This window comes from Sus scrofa, chromosome 5, assembly GCF_000003025.6.
Source record: "Sus scrofa isolate TJ Tabasco breed Duroc chromosome 5, Sscrofa11.1, whole genome shotgun sequence".
Lineage (NCBI taxonomy): Eukaryota > Metazoa > Chordata > Mammalia > Artiodactyla > Suidae > Sus > Sus scrofa.
The window spans coordinates 82,168,689-82,187,831 of NC_010447.5; the positions used below are offsets into that span (position 1 = coordinate 82,168,689).

The following is a 19,143-nucleotide window of genomic DNA, read 5'->3' on the forward strand; positions in this document are numbered from 1 at the left end:
AGTTCCTGTCATGGCGCAGGGGAAACGAATCCGACTAGGAACCATGAGATTGTGGGTTCAATCCCTGACCTCGCTCAGTGGGTTAAGGATCTGGCATTGCTATGAGCTGTGGTGTAGGTTGCAGACACGGCTCGGATCTGGCATTGATGTGGCTGTAGCGTAGGCCTGCAGCTATGACTCCAACTGGACCCCGAGCCTGGGAACCTCCATATGGGTTCACCCATACAAAGCAAAAAAAAAAGAGAATCAGAAGGTCTACTTTGTTCTTTCTCCATCATCCTGTGGACTTCAGCCACTATATTTCTCCCAGAACATTTCTCTAGCTTGGGGTTTAGGACACCAGCCTTGAATGTGTTCAAGATAGTCTCTTAGCAGCCATATCCACTTTTGAAACTGTTTGGGCTGTAGCCACTGCGCTAAATACTGTCATCAGTCAACAGTTCTCAATATTACTGCTTCAGATCTTATTACCATTGGTTTTTCATTATTCTTTGTTATGAATATTTGTCTTATTTTAACGTTTGTGGAATTTTTAAGTTAGGGTCCAAGGTCACAAGTCAAGTTACCATATGGACAGGATAACTGTAATTATTTCCATGGCCATAGAGTTAATATTCAAAGTTAGCCAAACATTTGACGAATGTATATCATTGATATCAAAATGAAATCAGAAAAGAGGGTTTACATGGATCTTTCAAATTCAGTGTGAAAGGCTCAACCACTGACAACATGCTTATCTTTTGTGTATGAAAAATAATACATTTTAGTAACACTGAGTGATGTTACTAGAGAAAGAAAAAAGGAAAAAAAAAAGAACTGCATCATAAATTGAAATGTGGCAAGAGCTTTTTCATTTCCTAGATTATTCAAACTTAAAATGTGCTACAAAGCATTCTGGAGGGGTGGTAGGTAAAAAAATGTGTTTAATAAAAATATGTTTACAGTTTTGTGAGGTAAGGTTTCTTATCCCCACTTTATAGGTGAGAAAATTGAAGACAAGGAAAATTTACACAGGGCTACATATTTTGTGACTTAAACCTCGGCAATCTGACTCCAAAGCCCATGCTCTCTTTCCTTACACTAGGATTTCTAATATTTTAAAAGTAATTCCTGATAAAGGATGGTAACGAGCAAAATTAGACTAGTGAGAAATTCTTCAAAAATATTTTATTTGTGAATGCCTTTTACTTTTAAGTAGTTTATGTCATGGAGAACTTCAACCAAAGATGAGATTTTATAAACCAATTTCTCTAAGTTTAAAAACTCAAGAGAGTTATTCAAAACACCTAAGACTCAGAAACTTACTGTATTTAAAGACTTAATATTATCCTCATATAACAACATTAATTTTCTTTTCTCAGTTGTCATCTATCCCAGGCCTAGATGATGTCACATTTGAAGTATCTCCTATAAGTGTCACTAGGATCACAAATGAATCACATTCTGAAACCACTTCAGAGCAATTACAGGTAAGTATTTAAGTTCCAGGAAACATAAGCAGATCTTGGTTGAACCAGAGAGACCCTAAGCAGCAGGTTTAAAGAAAGAAGTTAAATAAAAATGTAACACTGAATAGTAACATTTTAAAACCTTAAGATAGGGAGTTCCTGTCCTGGCTCAGCAGAAATAAACCTGACTAGTATCCATGAGGACACGGAGTAGATCCCTGGCCTCTCAGTGGGTTAAGGATCTGACCTTGCCGTGGTATTGCTGCGAGCAGATGCAGCTCAGAACCCGAGTTGCTGTGGCTGTGGCATAGGCCAGCAGTTACAGCTCTGATTTGATCCCTAACCTGGGAACCTCCATATGCTCAAAAAAAATTTAAAAATAATAAAAAATGAAAGGTTAAGATAGAAAATGAGGTTTGAGGAGTTCCTTGGTGGCCTAGTGGTTAAGGATCTAGTGTTGACACTGCTGTGTTACGGGTTTGACCCCTGGCCCAAGGCACTTCTGTATGCCATAGCATGGCCAGAAAAAAAGGAAAATGAGGTTTGAAAAAAATTACTAGCTTTTAATTTTGTTATATTGATGGGCTTCCTGAAGTTAGTATTTTTCTTGCTTATAGAAAAGAAAACTGATCTATTAAAAGGATTAGGAAAAATCTTGATGACAGTTATTTTCTTCAAGTTCACTGTGGAAATTTTTTCTCAGTTCTTATAAGAAATGTGCCTTTTAAATGTTTTATTATAAAAACTATTTCAAACATACACAAAAATAGAATATTACAGTGAATTCCCAGATGCACATTATCTGGATTCACCAGTTAAAATTTTATTGAAATTTGCTTCATCTATCTTTTTTGTCGCTTACTGAAGTGAATCCCAGGCTTCATGTCATTTTACCTGTGTAATTCTTAGAGCATCTGTGAAAAGTTCTGACGTTTTCTTGTAGAACCACAATTCCTTTATCATATACAATGTAATTAACATTAATCCCTTAGTAATATCTAACCCCTTGTTAACAAATTCTGCTCCATGAACCCTCAGCATAGGCATTACCTGTGCGCTTGTTAGGAATGTGGATCTCAGGTTCTACCCCAAACTTACTGAGTCAGAATCTGCATTTTAATAATTTCCCTCCGTGATTTGTAGACTCTTGAAATCTGAGAGATCCTGATCTAAGAAATACCAATTGTCTAAAAAGTTTTTGGGGAGTTAACTTATTCAAATCAGCATCCTAGTAATGGCTATGCTTTATGTTTCTTATGGCTTAACGTTCATTTATGCAGTTTATGAATTTAAATTTTATATTTTTATTTCAAGTAATAAAATTCTTCATTATTTAAAAACAATCTCTAATGTATCTCAGTGAGGTATTAAAATCCAAAATAAAATAACCACTAAAATGGTGGTCTAACAAGTAATACTGAATAAGCAGACTCCTTATATATATGGAATTCTGCATTTGTACCTGGAGGTACTTTTCACAGGATATTTTTTCTTTTTCTTTTTTTCTTTTTTTTTTTATTAATAGAAACTCTATTCATAATGGTCAAAGACTGGAAGTAATCCAGAAGTTCTTGAACAGGTTAATGATTAAACAAACTGGTACACCATACCATAGACTACTACTAAGCAATAAAAAGGAATGAGGTACAGCTACATGCAACAACCTGGATGAAACTCGAGAGAATTATGCTGAGTGAAAAAAGCCAATCCCAAAGGTTATATACTGTATGATTCTATTTATATAACATTTTTTTGTCTCTTTAGGGCCGCACCCGTGGCATATGGACGTTCCCAGGCTAGGGGTTGAATTACAGCTGTAGCTGCTGGTCTGTGCCACACCAATACCAGAACCAAGCCGTGTCTGCAACCTCACAGGATATTTTTTAGATCATGGTGGTGTTGACCATGACAATTCCTAATATGTAAAGGTTGCTTCCTGTGCGTGAGGCATGCCAAGTGCTTTTAATAAATTAACACCTTTTTTTTTTTTTTTTTTTGCTTTGTGTGGCCGCACCTGAGGCATATGGAAGTTCCTAGGATAGGGGTCGAATCAGAGCTACAGCTGCCAGCCTACGCCACAGCAATACAGGATTCAAGCTGCATCTGTGACCTATACTACAGCTCATGGCAACACTGGTTCCTTAACGCACTGATCGAGGCCTGGGATGGAACCCACAACCTCGTGGCTCCTAGTCTGATTGTTTCCCCTGTGCCGCAACCGAACTCCTAAATTAACACATTTGATTCTTATAACAGCCCTATGAAGTAAATACTCTTATTGGTTCTACTTTATAGATGTGTCAAATGAGGTAGGCAGAGGTTAAGTAACTTGCTGAAGGTCAAAAAATAAGTGTAAGAGCTGGAATTTTAACCCAGCCCATCTGGTGCCAAAAGTCCTAGCTCTTACCTGCCTACTGCAGTGTCTCCAACACCTGTGTTGAATTTATTAAACATATTGAACACATGTGGCACAAGGCCCTGTGTAAGGAGCCATAAATTTAGATATGGAAGTATTTAGGGAATGAATTAAATGACTGTTTAGATATTAGAAAAGTAAACATCCACTTCATATAACAAATTACATTTGATGGCCACTGGAATACATATAATATATGAGGAAATCCAGAAGTTTAACTTTACAAGGTTTTTTTTTTCAATTAAATATGAACCCATCCCTTTTCTAAAACAAGGCATATGTAAAAAATATTAAATATTTCCACTCTACCTAGTAGTTATTTTTTGGTGGAAGTTCCCAGGCTAGAGACTGAATCAGAACTACAGTTGCCCGCCTACACCACAGCCAAAGCAACACCTGATCCAAGCCCCATGTGCAACCTACACCATAGCTCATGGCAATGCCAGATGATTAACCCACTGAGCGAGGTCAGGGATCGAACCCATGTCCTCATGGACACTAGTTGGGTTTGTTACTGCTGAACCACAACGGGCTAACTTTTAGTATTAATTTTTAATTAATTAATATTAACTTTTAATATTAATTTTTCTCGATTTTATCATGCATATATTTTAAAACATGCAGTTGTGTTGGTATTGCCTATGTAAAGTTTCAAAAAGTGATTATGAATAATCACAGCTGAATTATCTAAAATTCAGAATGACCTGATATTCTGGCATTTTTATTTAAAAATTATATATTAATTCATTTGGAAGATTTGTGAAGTGCTGTTGGCTTCATGAGTTTAGAAAAAATGTCAAGTTGTGGGGTGTTTAGCTTAATAAAATAACTATTCAACATGTTCTTAATATTAAAAGCAACTTTTTATTTCTTCTCCCTTGTTTTTAACTGGTATATTTTATGTAAAATATTTTGAAATGGATTGAAGTATTGCTTAACACAGAATTTCCATTGACATTATACTCATCTCACTTATCAGACAAAAGATAACCATGTACTTTTAAAAAAATCATCCATTCATTGCAATCTCTGTATGTAAGTCAGAGACCCAAGGTTTGCATACTGATTTTTCTGCAACTTTAATTTCATGGTTCAGATCTTATCATTACTCACAATAGAACAGCCGTTTGTGCAGATCGAGATTAGTTTGAGAATAAAATGAAGGACAGTTGAGAGATATGATAGAGGATTTAATGGATCATTCAAATAGCAAAGGTGTAAGACCTGATGTAATTAAACCTTGTTGAGGTCTTGTTATTAGGCCAAAGTTAAAGGCTCAGTTTTGAAGTCTTTTGGTCCTAAATGTAATTATCATTTGCTCCATTGTGTTACTGTATGTTTATTGTCCATAATTTAAAAAAAAACTTATTCTTGTTTAAATTTTTTATTTAATTAAATGTCTTGGGCTTTTTGTAACAATGTATTTTACAGATGAATATATATATATAATATATGCTCATTTTTTACATTTGACATGGTTATGTAACAGGGGTAACCTAAAGAATTTTGGGGGAGTTCACGTCGTGGCTCAGCAGAAATGAATCTCACTAGCATCCATGAGGACGCAGGTTTGATCCCTGTCCTCGCTCAGTGGGTTAAGGATCCGGTGTTACCATAAGCTGGGGTGTAGGTCGCAGACAAGGCTCGGATCTGGAATTGCTGTGGCTGTGGCTTAGAGTGGCAGCTACAACTCCAACTGGACCCCTAGCCTGGGAAACTCCGTATGTTGCAGGTGCAGCCCTAAAAAGCAAAAAAAAAAAAAAGAATTTTTTGGCTGTTTTACTTGCTTCAGCATTTATAACATATTTAATTTATGTTTGAATTATCTTAGGAAAAACCTTAATATATAATTCATATTCTAAAATCTGAGTACTTAAAGATATTTCTTGATTTAGCTATATGTCAGCATAGATATGTATACATAAAATCAACTTCATTCTGTTAAGGAACATTCTTTTTTTTTTTTTTTTTTGTCTTTTTGCCTTTTCTAGGGCTGCTCTCGTGGCATATGGAGATTCCCAGGCTAGGGGTTTAATCGGAGCTGTAGCTGCTGGCCTACTCCACAGCCCACGGCAACTCTGGATTCTTAACCCACTAGCAAGGCCAGGGATCGAACCTGCAACCACATGGTTCCTAGTTGGGTTCGTTAACCACTGAGCCACGATGGGAACTCCTTAAGGAACATAGTCTTAATTCTCATATACAGATAAGAGTGAGAATCCATCAAGTAAACCTACTCTGAATGTTCAGGTTTATAGACAAATCAAGAACTGTATACAGACAGTTGTAGCTTTGTGCTTAAGTGAAGATAGATTTGTGTTGTGGACAGGTTTCAGTTAACACGATACCATGCAAAGTGAGAACTGCCCATATGATAATAACTTTGAATCTAGAAAGACCATTCCTCAGTATTCTTCATTATTATAAGTAGTATTTAGTGTTTATAATCTTCATCACTCGGTAGAGAACGTTAATAATTCCATCAGTAGCTGAAATATACAGAAACAGATAATTTTGTCTAAGAAATGGGCTTCTCTTTCACAGATTCTCCAGGCATTGTCTTTACAGATGTTAGAATAGCCATATACACTTAGAACAGGAGTATTCAAAAAATGAGATGGTATTATGTAGATGGTACCTAGAGAATCCATTTTCTGTCCACTGCAGTTGAACAATTGACAAATCAAATAGTTTTATTAAAAGCTTTAGTAAAATCATAGGTCCATCAATAATTATGTTTTATATCAGCACTTGGGAAAGTAAAACAGAATTCTAACTTTTTTTTTTTTTTGTCTTTAGGGCTGCACCCATGGCATATGGAGGTTTCCAGGCTAGGAGTTGAATCAGAGCTGCAGATGCCAACCTATGCCACAGCCATAGCAATGCAGGATTTGAGGCACATCTTCGATCTACACCACAGCTCATGGCAACGCTGGATCCTTAACCCACTGAGTGAGGTCAGGGATAGAACCTGCATCCTCATGGATGCTAGTAAGAATCCTTTCCGCTGAACCATAATGGGAACTCCAGAATTCTAATTTTTTAATGCCATGAATATATTTGCATTTTTTAAGAAATAATATAGTGTTGATATTAAGTGCAACTTTATCTGTAATCATATTTAAGTATTTATAAATATTTGGAAACATATCCCATAATTATTGATACTAAATATAGAAACTTTTTTTCTTATATCGGTTGCTTTGGAATTGCTTTTTAAAAAAATCCCTTTTAAGTAACATGATGGGCTCCTTATGTGAATTGTCTAAAGATTTATATAAATACTCTCTACAGCAGAACAGTTTCCAAGACTCCGGACCACAGGAAAGTGAAGTAACACCAGAAAATACCTTAACTGTAGCCAAGGATCCAAGATACGCCAGATATCTCAAAATGGTTCAAGTGGTAAGCTCCTTTGGTCTGTCTTCTCTGTCTAGCAGCCTCGTTTGATATTCTTAACCGTAGAGGTTTCATTGACATTTTATCAATCTCAGAAAACTGCTAAACCGAGGGACCAAGTTTTCTACTCTTACTTCTTTCCTATGTTTAATTGATGCCCTAATGAAAAGTAAGAGGAAGTCAAATCTTTCTAATGGAAATTGTTCTCACACTTCGAATTAACATAATTTAATACAGATTTATGTAAATTTTTTGCTTTATGTAAAATAGCCTTTTCAAATCTTGGATGTATCAGGTAGAGGAATGAAAGTGGACTGTCCACTTAGTGAATCATATGGCTTTAACTTAATTCCTGTATGCTATTACAAATAATGATTTTTCTGTATGTTTTTATTCTAAATTTCACCTGTCAGTGGTTTGGTTCATAGAAAAGAGCATGTCGCTTGCCCATGTAAGGTACTGCTTTTAATATTATGACTTGAGAATTCATGTATTTTTTAAGAAATCATTACATGGCATGATGCAAAAAGTACAACAAAATACATGCTGTTCCATAATAGCATAAGGTAATTTCTTTTCATTCCTGTAGAAAATCCTATAGCCGTAGTCAAAGGAGCTAGCTGTCCATTTTTCAGTTGATCAAAAAATTAATGCTTTTGTAAAATTATTTTATCAGGCAAAGAAGTACTAATATTAAAAACAGTTTTGCTGTTCTGGCATTATTTTTCGCCAAAATAATTAAAAAACACACTATCTGACAACCTGAGAGGATAGATTGGCTTATTAATTAATTAATTTGGGTAAACGAGAAAAAGATAGCTTTATTGCTTTGCCAGGCAAAGGGGGCCACAGCAGGCTAGTGCCTTAAAGACTGTGTTCCCCTTGGAAGGGATTAAGAGGTGGTTTTATGTGTGGAGAGTGGAAAATAGGGCCAGAGATAAGGGTCAGTGTAGAGTCGTAGTCTTGTATTGTCTTTCTTTTTTTTTTTTTAATTTTTTTATTGTTATTTCCCCAATACAATTTTTTTTCTACTGTATTGTATTGTCTTTCAAAGCTGATATTTAGTGGCCCCATTCTTCATTCTGGTCTGCCTTCTTCCAAGAATGAAGAATGCTGCATCAAGTAGTTCTTCCATTTGTTGGGGGTTTCAGTTCTGCAGAAGGCTCCAAGATACTGTTGTGTATGTACCTTAAGGAGGAACCAGGACCCTGCCCCAAGGCTGCACTGCTCCTCCCTGGTCTCTGCATCCCCTCCCTTCCCTGCCCTTTGGAACTCAGGGAAGGTCGTGGAGCCTGAAGCTTATTCCCTAGAAACAAGAATTGGAGGATACAGAAAGGCTTGTGTAACCCGGAGCCTCACAGGGCCCTGCTCCATTATATTCCTCCCTTTTCTTTGATGCTCCTCAGTCTTGAGGAGAGCAGGTGTTGGGCAAGAAAGGGAATAATTTTGGGTAGAGATGTTAATCGTAAACTCAGCAAAGGAACTTGGTTTTAGGGGGACTTTAGATTAGCTTATTTAGAAACTACAGCAGTGTCAATGAGGAAAGAATCCCTCATTTCTAGTTGTTGGAAGAAATAGATTTGTCATTAAAAAAATAATAATAATTTTATTTGTTTGTTTGTTTATTTGGCTCTGCCTGTGGCACGTGGAAGTTCCTGGGCCAAAATTCTTCATTGACAGTCAAAACCCTGGGCTTTTGGCTTTAGGAAAAAAACAATAACAACAACAACAACAAAAAAAAAACAGACATTGTTGTTTTGGGGATGGAAATATATAAAGGTTTTTTTTTTTAATAAGAGTAAAATAGGTGTTCCCATTGTGGCTCAGTGGGTTAAGGACCTGACATTGTCTCTGTGAGGCTGCAGGTTCCATCCTTGGCCTCACTCAGTGAGTTAAGGATCTAGTGTTGCTACAGGCTGTGCCATAGGTCACAGTTGCAGCTTGGATCTGGTGTTGCTGTGGTGTAGCTCGCAGCTGCAGCTCTGATTCAGCCCTTGGCACGGGAACTTCCATGTGCCGCAGGTGCAGCTGTAAAAAGAAAAAAAAAAAAGTAGGGCTGGTTTGAATGTGAATCATAATAAATGAATTTTTAATACTAGAACCCAGGTAAGCTTAAGCTAAGTATATAATATAGAATGTTAAAAACTATGTTTGACTCTTTGAAACAAAAGATGAAAAGTGTTTCAAGGTGACTCTGAAAGGCTTTCTAATTGGTCTCTTTTTGACTAACCTATATAAAATTGGAAATAGGAAAATCTACTTGATAACTAGACAACTAACTGCCTTGAAATATTTGATAAAAAGACCACATCTTAGAATAATTGTTATATTTTTGGTACATTGCCTCTGATTTTATAAGAACTTGAAAATTCTCATTTTTCTTTTCACTATAAATCTATTGTCCTTTTATTCCACAGATATTTATTTATTTATTTTTAATTTTTTCAATGATTGTTATTTTTTTACCATCATAGCTGGTTTACAGTGTTCTGTCAATTTTCTACTGTACAGCAGGGTGACCCAGTCACACACATATATATATACATTCTTTTTTTCTCACATTATCATGCTCCATCATAAGTGACCAGATATAGTTCCCAGTGCTATATAGCAGGATCCCATGGCTAATTCATTCCAAAGGCAATAGTCTGCATCTATTAACCCCAAACTCCCAGTCCACCCCACTCCCTCCCCCTCCTTCTTGGCAACCACAAGTCTGTTTCCACAGATTATTATTATTTTTTGTCTTTTTTTTTTTTTTTTTTGTCTTTTTGCCATTTCTTGGACCGCACCCGCGGCATATGGAGGTTCCCAGGTTAGGGGTCCAATCGGAGCTGTAGCTGCTGGTCTACACCAGAGCCACGGCAACTTGGGATCCAAGCCGAGTATGCAACCTACGCCACAGCTCACAGCAACGCTGGATCCTTAACCCACTGAGCAAGGCCAGGGATCGAACCCGCAACCTCATGGTTCCTAGTCGGATTCGTTAACTGCTGCGCCACGACGGGAACTCCGTCCACAGATATTTATTAAGTACATACTTTAAGGTATCATATTAGGTATTGTCTAGATTTAATTAGCCGGCTAAAGTTTCCAGACACCACTTGACATTTTTTTGTTATTAATTACTTAGACAAGCTCCATTGCTTTCCAGAATCAAATATATATAATATCATATGTTTGTGTATGTATATAGGTAAATGATTCTTTACATATTCATTCTTCTAATCACATAGCTTACCATATCACTAGGAATAAAAGCAAAAAGTCCTTCACAGGCCCCCTTAATTTTAGCTCCCTTAATACCTTTCTCATCTCATCTTCACTCATTCTGCTCTAGCTCCACTGGCCTCCTTGATGTGCCTTGAATAAATATATGGACAGTTGCCTATCTCAGGGCCTTTGCATCAGTTCTCTCTGCCTGAAACACTTTCCCCAAATATTTTATGGTTGCTCCCTCTTTTCCTTCAGATCTTTACAGAAATACTACGTCTTCTTAGTTCCATTCCTTTTATTCCTTTCTAACTACATTTTTCTTCATATAACCATCCAATTATATGCATATTTTACATACAGACATTGTTTGTGTCTCTCCTTCTACTTGAAAGTAAACTCCACAAGGGTAGGGAATTTTTTGTTTACTGCACTGTTCCCAGTTCCTAGAATAATACTTGGCACACAGCATTTACCTAGGAATGAAAATTTCTGTATTTTTCTCTATGCCGTTTTAACTTTTGATAGGTTTGGGAGATAGCTCAATGGTTTTCTTTTTTTTTTTTTTTTTCTTTTTGCTATTTCTTTGGGCCACTCCTGCGGCATATGGAGGTTCCCAGGCTAGGGGTCGAATTGATGCTGTAGCCCCTGGCCTACGCCAGAGCCACAGCAACATGGGATCCGAGCTGCGTCTGCAACCTACACCACAGCTCACGGCAACGCCGGATCGTTAACCCACTGAGCAAGGGCGGGGACCGAATCCGCAACCTCATGGTTCCTAGTCGGATTCGTTAACCACTGCACCACGACGGGAACTCCAATGGTTTTCAAAGTAAGAAACTTCTTCAAAATAATAGGTTTCTAGGAGTTCCCGTCGTGGTTCAGTGGAAATGAATCCGAGTAGGAACCATGGGGTTGTGGGTTCGATCCCTGGCCTCGCTCAGTGGGTTGGGGGTCTGGCCTTTCCGTGGGCTGTGGTGTGGGTTGGAGATGTGGCTCAGAGCTGGCGTTGCTGTGGCTCCGGCGTAGGCCGGTGGCTACAGCTCTGATTTGACCCCTGGCCTGGGAAGCTCCATATGCCACAGGGTGCGGCCCTAAAAAAAAGGACAAAAAGACAAAAAAAAAATGGGTTTCTGGTTAGTGCCCTGTTACATGAGAATCTCTGCAGTTGGGACTTGAAGGTAGAGCACATGTGTTTTAAAAGAAGTTCTTCTAAGAACTGTTTAAAAATATTTTATGCTATATTATAACATCATTCAATTAATTTTATCTTAAAACATTTAAGAAGTAATAAATTATTAATTATATGTTATATTAATTTTATGTTTTAATTTTTTAAACTCTCTAATTCTATAGCAGTACCTGACACTTAGCTTTAGCCTATCCTTTGTGCTTGGTGTCACCATAGCAGGGGTTAATTTCTTCTGCCTCAGACTTTTTCTGTTTTTAGTCCAATTTCCCTGATTTTAGTCCTTTGCCTCCCTTCTGCCTTTAGTATGGTGTTTCTAATTCTTAAACATTTCCAGGGTTCTGGAAGTGCTGCTTCTATGTGGTATCCTCCTCTTCAAGCACGTGGACTTGGCCTTCCTTTGCTATACTAAGTCATTCTTTTATCTGCTTTTAATTTCCACGTATTGTGGTTTGTATTTGCCTCTTAGTCATTAAAATTGGAGTTTGTTATTTCTTTTTGCCTTATTGTTTGGGAGTAATAATCTGCAAGAAGAAAGCAAGGGACCAACATCTTTGCTTTGAAATTGTATGTTCATCCAAGTCAAATTTAATTTTAGTGTTTTTAGTTCATTGTGCCAACCTGCATCCCAGAAGCTTATTACCCAACTTTTCGTTTCCTGTTGCTCCCAGTCCTACAGTTCATTCTTCAAACCACAAAACTTTCCCAATATAAGCTCCATGCTTTTCCACCTCTGAATCTAGATCCTTCTTTAACTCTCTCTCTCTTTTTTTTTTTAGAGCCATATGCTCGGCATATGGAGGCTCCCAGGCTAGGGGTCGAATCAGAGCTACAGCTGCCGGCCTACTCCACAGCTCACAGCAACGCCAGATCCTTAACTCCCTGAATGAGGCCAGGGATCAAACCTGTGGCCTCATGGATGCTAGTCGGATTTGTTTCTAATGCTCCAGGATGGGAACTCCTAGATCCTTCTTCTCTTGATCACTGCATGTCTCGTATAGTCATCTGACATGTTCCTGTGAGCACTCTCAGTAAATTATCCCAGGTTCTGAACTCAGAAGTCATGTCTCCCAGAAGTCATATCTCCTTTCATTGATCTATCCAACCATTTATCTGCTGTGTTGAAAAGGAAGTCATGAGTGGAAGAACTTTTCTTGATCGATCCTTGTATTCATTTTAACACCTTGTCTATAAAGGTGTCCAATCAATATTTGTTGAATGTACTGCCTTATCTTGCATAAGGATAACACTCTTTTCCAGCTTTGTGTCACCTGGAAATGTGTAAATGTGCTCCTGTTTCTTCAAGTTTTTTTCCTTTTTATGGCCACTCCTGTGGCATATGGAAGTTCCCAGACTAGGAGTCGCATGGAGCTGTGGCTACAGGCCGACCCCACAGCAACACTGGATCTGAGCCACATCTGCAACCTACACCACAGCTTGTGACAATGCAAGATCCTTAACCCGTTGTGCAAGTCCAGGGAATGAACCCACATCCTCTTGGACACTAACTGGAGTTCTTAACCCACTGAGCCACAATGGGAACTCCAAGTTATTGATTTAAAATGTTTTGTAGAAGCCAACCAAGAAGAGACCAAGTAGAGGTCTCCCTTAAGACTTACATGAGCCTGCCAGTCACTATTCTTTGGATTATAGTTATTAAGCTATCTATACATATCATTTATCCTGTTTCCTAAGAGTATCATAAGTGACAGTCACAACATCCAGCCACAGATTTAGCTGCATGTTTGACAATGCCAGGTTGTCCTTCATTGGCATGGTCGCTACTAGAGTTCCTGTCACTTCTGCATTATCATTCAGTTCTGGTTTATTTAAAAATCCAAGTATGAAATCATTAAATCAGTTCTCCTCATTGCTTTCTCTGTTTGTTGGAGGGTGAAATTTTCATCAAGGTAACTTAAAAACTTATCAGATGCTCTTATTTGGACAAAATTAAGCTGCCAGTACATGTAAATAGCTGATGTCCTCCACCCATCATGACTTAATCTAATCCTTGTGCTTGTTTGCAACATGTTTTACCCTTGTGCTAAATCCTCCTTCTAGTCAGGTGACCATAAAGTATATTCCTTCAGAGAATACAACTGTAGCCCTTTTTTTTTTTTTTTTTTTTTTTGCCACACCCACAGCATGTGGAAATTGCTAGGCCAGGCATTGAACCTGCATTGCAGTTACAGTCTGTGCTACAGCTGTGGCAATGCCAGATCCTTAACCTATGTTGCCATAGGGGAACTTCCTTTTTTTTTTTTTTTTTTTTTTTTTTTTTTTGCTTTTTAGGGCCACACCCTCGGCATATGGAAGTTCTCAGGCTACGGGTTGATTCTGAGCTACAGCCACAGCAATGCTGGATCTCAGCCTCATCTGCAACCTACACCACTGCTCAAAGCTATGCCGGATCCTTAACCCACTGAGCAAGGCCAGGGATCGAACCTGCATCCTCATGGGTAATCGTCGGATTCATTTCCCCTGTGCCACAATGGGAACTCCAGGGAACTTCCAACTACTGCCTTCTTTTAGCTTCACTTAGGGATTCCTTCATCCCATGTTCCAGAATTTCCATATATGTGTATATGTATTGGTTTAAAGGTATCTCCCCGCTTCCATGGTAACATTGTAAGATGCTTCTCTCAAATGTCAGTTCCCTACTATAAATGTCTTCCCACTTTTTCTCAGTACCTGAGATTTACTTGTTTTGAAATTTCAGGTTTGCTCTATACAGACTCACACACACACACACACACACACACCCCTTTTTTCTAAGCTATTGGATTGTTTTTCTAATTGTACATATTTTTTCTCTTAATAGTTACCTATAGTTCTTCAACTATGCTTTTCTCCCCTATGATATTATTCTTGTTCATAGTCTTGCAGTTTTAATTGAGCAATTTTTTATCTTTTAGTTTCTGTTTAAAGCCCCTTGATCATACCTATGGGTCTTGCTAAAGATAATCTTTTGGCTCTTTTGGACTTTTCCAGTAGTATAATCATTCTAGTTTCATAAATTGTCACCTAAAATATTGATTCAGCAGCACTATATAGCTCGTTGTGTTTACTGTATCTATGTCTTTATAAAATTGTAACTTTAACTTTTGTTCTTTTTAAAGAACAAAAGATAGTACCATCCTGCTTTAGAAAATACCTCATGGGGAGTTCCCGTTGTGGCGCAGCGGAGACGAATCCTACTGGTGTCCATGGGGACGCGGGTTCAATCCCTGGCTTCACTCAGTGGATCGGGGATCTGGTGTTGCCAGGAGCTGTGGTATAGGTCGCAGACATGTGGTATAGGCCAACAGTTATGATTCGACCCCTGGTCTGAGAACTTCCATGTACCGAGGATGCAGCCCTAAAAAGCAAAAAAAAAAAAAAAAAAAAAAAAAAAAAAAAAAATGCCTCATGGAAGTAGAGTCATTAGAGACCCCTTGCAATCTGTATCATTGAATCCTTCAATTTCTGTCATTGACATGGGAAAAATTTTGGTAGCTTTGTATCTCTTTTCTTTAGGATAGTAAAGTGGCTTCCTATTTTTTGTGTTAGTCTACTAAGTAGTTATTCATGTTCTATGATGATTCAGTGTCTTGACTGTGACTGAGGACGAACGGGATTCAGAGGGATATATGTAAGAGCCTAATAACCCCAGCTAATTCCTGAGGGTAGCTTTATTGGAAATTGCCTTATCAATATTAGAAGTGTTCTACTTTCCCAACAAGATTATAGATTTTCATTAAAATGCCCAATTTTTCTCATCCTCAGAGGGCAAATAAAGTTTTTCTTGCTTACTGTACATCACTAAAAATTTAGTTTTAATTATTAATGTAGAGAATGACCATTTCAGCATAATCCATCAAATAATCTTGAGTACACATTACTACATGTTATCAAAACTGAATTTTGGAAGCCTACATTCTAGAATTTAGGGAATTGTGTTAACTAATGGAAAAATAGCATGGTCTCCAGAAAACCTGTCTTTCTGGGGAAAAAAAAAATCACTGTAATTATACCAACAGTATAAAAATGTAATCCTTAGATCCCCCAAATAACCATTTCTCTCCCATCAGAAGGAATTAACAATGCCGTGGAGTTTTCCTCCTACTAAGGACAGTTACAGGGTTTCTTTCACTTCTAATTGCCTTTATATTTTTGTCATTTAAAAATATGGGTTACTGTTCCATTAACAGTCTTATACCTGTAACTCCACATGTGCTGAGGGTCTCACCTTTTTCCAAAATGTGATATTCTTCCACTCAGCATCTTAATATTTACTAGGTCCTCAACCTTTTTGTAATCTTTTCTCTTCTTTCTTTCCTGAATTATTGTTTAGAACCATGTCATTCTCTCTAATAAGACAGAGTCTGTTTCTCAAGCCCTTTCAGCTTCTCTACTTGTATAAAAGTTTGGATTTGCACACTGCCCATGTAGTGATCACTCACTTCAACAGGAAGACATAGCAAGTCCGGTAACTTGTGAACACTGTATTTTTTTTTTTTTAACTTTAGACTTTCTTGGTATCAGGATGAACTATAATCTTTTTTTGTCTTCCTAAGCTGCCCTGAAAACTTCCTCCTTCTGGGTCCTAGATATCTCCTGGAATTTACTGCTTTTAAATTTGCCTTGCCTCTCTTTTCACACACTGACAAATCTATTTTAGAGCCTAGGTAATTAAAACTGCATAATTGATATAAACTCCTTTGAACAGAAGCCAACAAAATCAGTGTCACAAGTACTAATAATGCACAGAGAAATAAGCAGCACCTTGCTTTTTAGCCTCCTACCTTTTTTTTGTTCCTCCTGGATTACCACCCTCTGTGAGATACAAAAAGGATTATAGTTCCAGGCTGTACTTCCCAGTGAGACAATGTGAATGCCTTGGAGTACACCCAGATCTTGTCTCTGTAGTTCTGGGCTACAACATGCTATAGTTTCTTAACTTTCTCAAGCAGTCCTGTGTGACCATAATCAGGTCCTATCACCTCTTAAGGTCCCAGTTCCCTCGTACATAAAATGTTTTCTAGCGTTCTCTCTAAACTTATGATCTATTAATTAATCCCCAAATTTTGATCTCATTGTTAATGAATGTTCCTGGAACACCTGCTGGCATTTTCTGATTTTTTTTTTTCCTTTTTAAGTAAGCTTTACACGAAATTTTCAGTGAGTAATACTCTTGTGTTCCAAATGTGGCAGATAATTGATTCTGATTTAATGTTTGTTGTCATAATAGTGCAGCACAAGTCTTTACTAAATTACATATTGCTTTTATAACTTAACTGGAATTGTGTGCGTAGATCTCTTTTCCAACAGTTCTCCCCTTTTTACTGGCAGAGCTTGGTGAATCCTTTGCCAGTAATAAATTATACATTGGGAAAATCCGACTTCCACATTAAGAAGCTAATGACTTGTATTTTTGAAACCATATTTGCCAAAACAAGTCTCTTCGGACACTTAGTTTTTTTTAAAGATCTATTTTGTTTGGCTGGTTTAAAATGTGAATTGAATAATCTCCTTGGTTCTGGTGGTTCTGATGCAACTGTTGCCAGCAGTGGATGTTGGCTTGGGAAAATGTGACTTCCATTACCTAAGGATGAAGAATCTAACTATTAAAGATGTTCATCAAGAAATTATACAATTTGAACCCGGAGAAACTAATCAAGCATGAAGTAGGGTTCTCTTTAGATAAGGTGTAGCTTTTTAAGACGAGGTAAGGACTTTATTTTTTTATTTTATTTTTTAGTCTTTTTGCTATTTCTTTGGGCCGCTCCCGCAGCATATGGAGGTTCCCAGGCTAGGGGTCGAATCAGAGCTGTAGCCCCCAGCCTACGCCAGAGCCACAGCAACTGGGGATCCGAGCCGCGTCTGCAACCTACACCACAGCTCACAGCAATGCCGGATCGTTAACCCACTGAGCAAGGGCAGGGACCAAACCCACAACCTCATGGTTCCTAGTCGAATTCGTTAACCACTGCACTGCAACGCGAACTCCCAGGACTTTAAAACCTTATTTGGCATATGCCTCCCATGTGACTTCCCATGGCCTAGAGAGTTCCAGGATAAGTTCCTCATCACTGGTTGGCAGTGTAGTCAAAAGGTAGAGCTGCTGGTTCACATATGGTCAAAGCTGTGGAAAGCACTGGTACGGATTTAATTGTGGTTTAATAACTGTATGCTATTTCTTTTTATTTTCTTAATTCTCTAGGTATACAATATTAATATATGTTTTGTTTCCTTTATGATAACCTAGGTTTAGTAATCAGTATCAAGGTCAGTTTTTTGTTTTTGTTTTGTCTTTTAACCTAAAAGTTTGGGGGTAGACAGTTTGCTCTGGCATTTTGGCATCACACTGTTCATTGAAGATAAAAGTTGCATGTACAGCGATTGTTTTCCCAAACATATGAATGTGGATGAAGAAAAGATAGAAGTGAATATATTTGCTTGTTTAATTAATCGTGCAGTTTAGCTGACTTTGAAAATCAAAAAGGGAAACTATCTTATCCTTCCCATCAATTAAATGATCAGCCAGTTCCATTTGACAGTAGCTCAAAGAGAGACGCAAAGCTTAGAAGAATGGTAAACTATAGGAGTGGTGACTTCGAGTTGGAGTGGGTGGAATTCAGGTGACCACAGTTAACCTCTTTCTTCTACATTCTGTCTTGCATCAAATGCAAGCAGAATTGGATAGAGATTTCCCCTAAGGCAGGAAACCATAATAGCTGCCAGTTGGGAGCCCCTCAGGTAGCAACCTATGCTTTGCCATGGCCTGAGTATCTGGAAAACCTAAAAACAGGTAACTTTTTGTTGTGTCTTTGGAAAAAAGAATTACCAAAATTACTTATTCTCTGCTACAGTCAGTGAAAGGAAACCATGTGTCAAGAATTATTAGGCCAGTTTTCCAGATTAAATTTTTCAGTATTTTGGCTGCCTTTTGAATGCTTCCCAAGGTGCCTTGAAATTGAAAATTAAGGAACTCAGAACCAATCATACTGTGTACACATTTAAGGTTAAGAAGTATTGCTTTTAGGAGTTCCCATTGTGAGGCAGCAGAAACGAATCTGACTAGGAACCATGAGATTGCGGGTTTGATCCCTGGCCTTGCTCAGTGGGTTAAGGATCCAGCGTTGCTGTGAGCTGTGGTGTGGGTCGCAGATGTGGCTCGGATCTCGCGTTGCTGTGACTGTGCTGTAGGCTGGCAGCTGTAGCTCCCGTTAGACCTCTAGCTGGGGAACCTCCATATGCACCAGGTGCGGCCCTAAAAAAGCAAAAAAAAAAAAAAAAAAAGAAGTATTGCTTTTAAATGATGTATTTGCCCTTTTGTGTATTCCTTGCTATTTTATTTTCTTATATATTTTTGTTAGCAGTAAACAGTAATATTGCTTAATTCAGGTTTTAAATTTCTTGCTTTTCCTGTTTTCTTATTTTCCTTAAAATAGTAGAGGGAACATGTAGTATGCAGACACTACTAAGTTAGACAGTAA

The 19,143-nt window shown here is 37.8% G+C and overlaps 1 protein-coding gene across 3 annotated transcripts in view; it reads left to right on the forward strand.

Annotated features, from left to right (window-relative positions):
* The window catches only part of WASHC3 (WASH complex subunit 3), a 104,300-nt gene that overhangs the window by 13,436 nt on the left and 71,721 nt on the right, over positions 1 to 19,143 (forward strand). For 2 of the 3 annotated variants that reach the window (XR_002344197.1, XM_021092677.1), the window contains 2 exons: positions 1,362 to 1,469; positions 7,159 to 7,269. Coding sequence is in view for 2 of the 3 variants with exons in the window: in XM_021092677.1 (XP_020948336.1) it covers positions 1,362 to 1,469; positions 7,159 to 7,269 (219 nt within the window). In the remaining variant the exon portion in view is untranslated. The remainder of the gene's footprint in view (positions 1 to 1,361; positions 1,470 to 7,158; positions 7,270 to 19,143) is intronic. The other variant, XM_021092678.1, reaches the window with a different exon arrangement.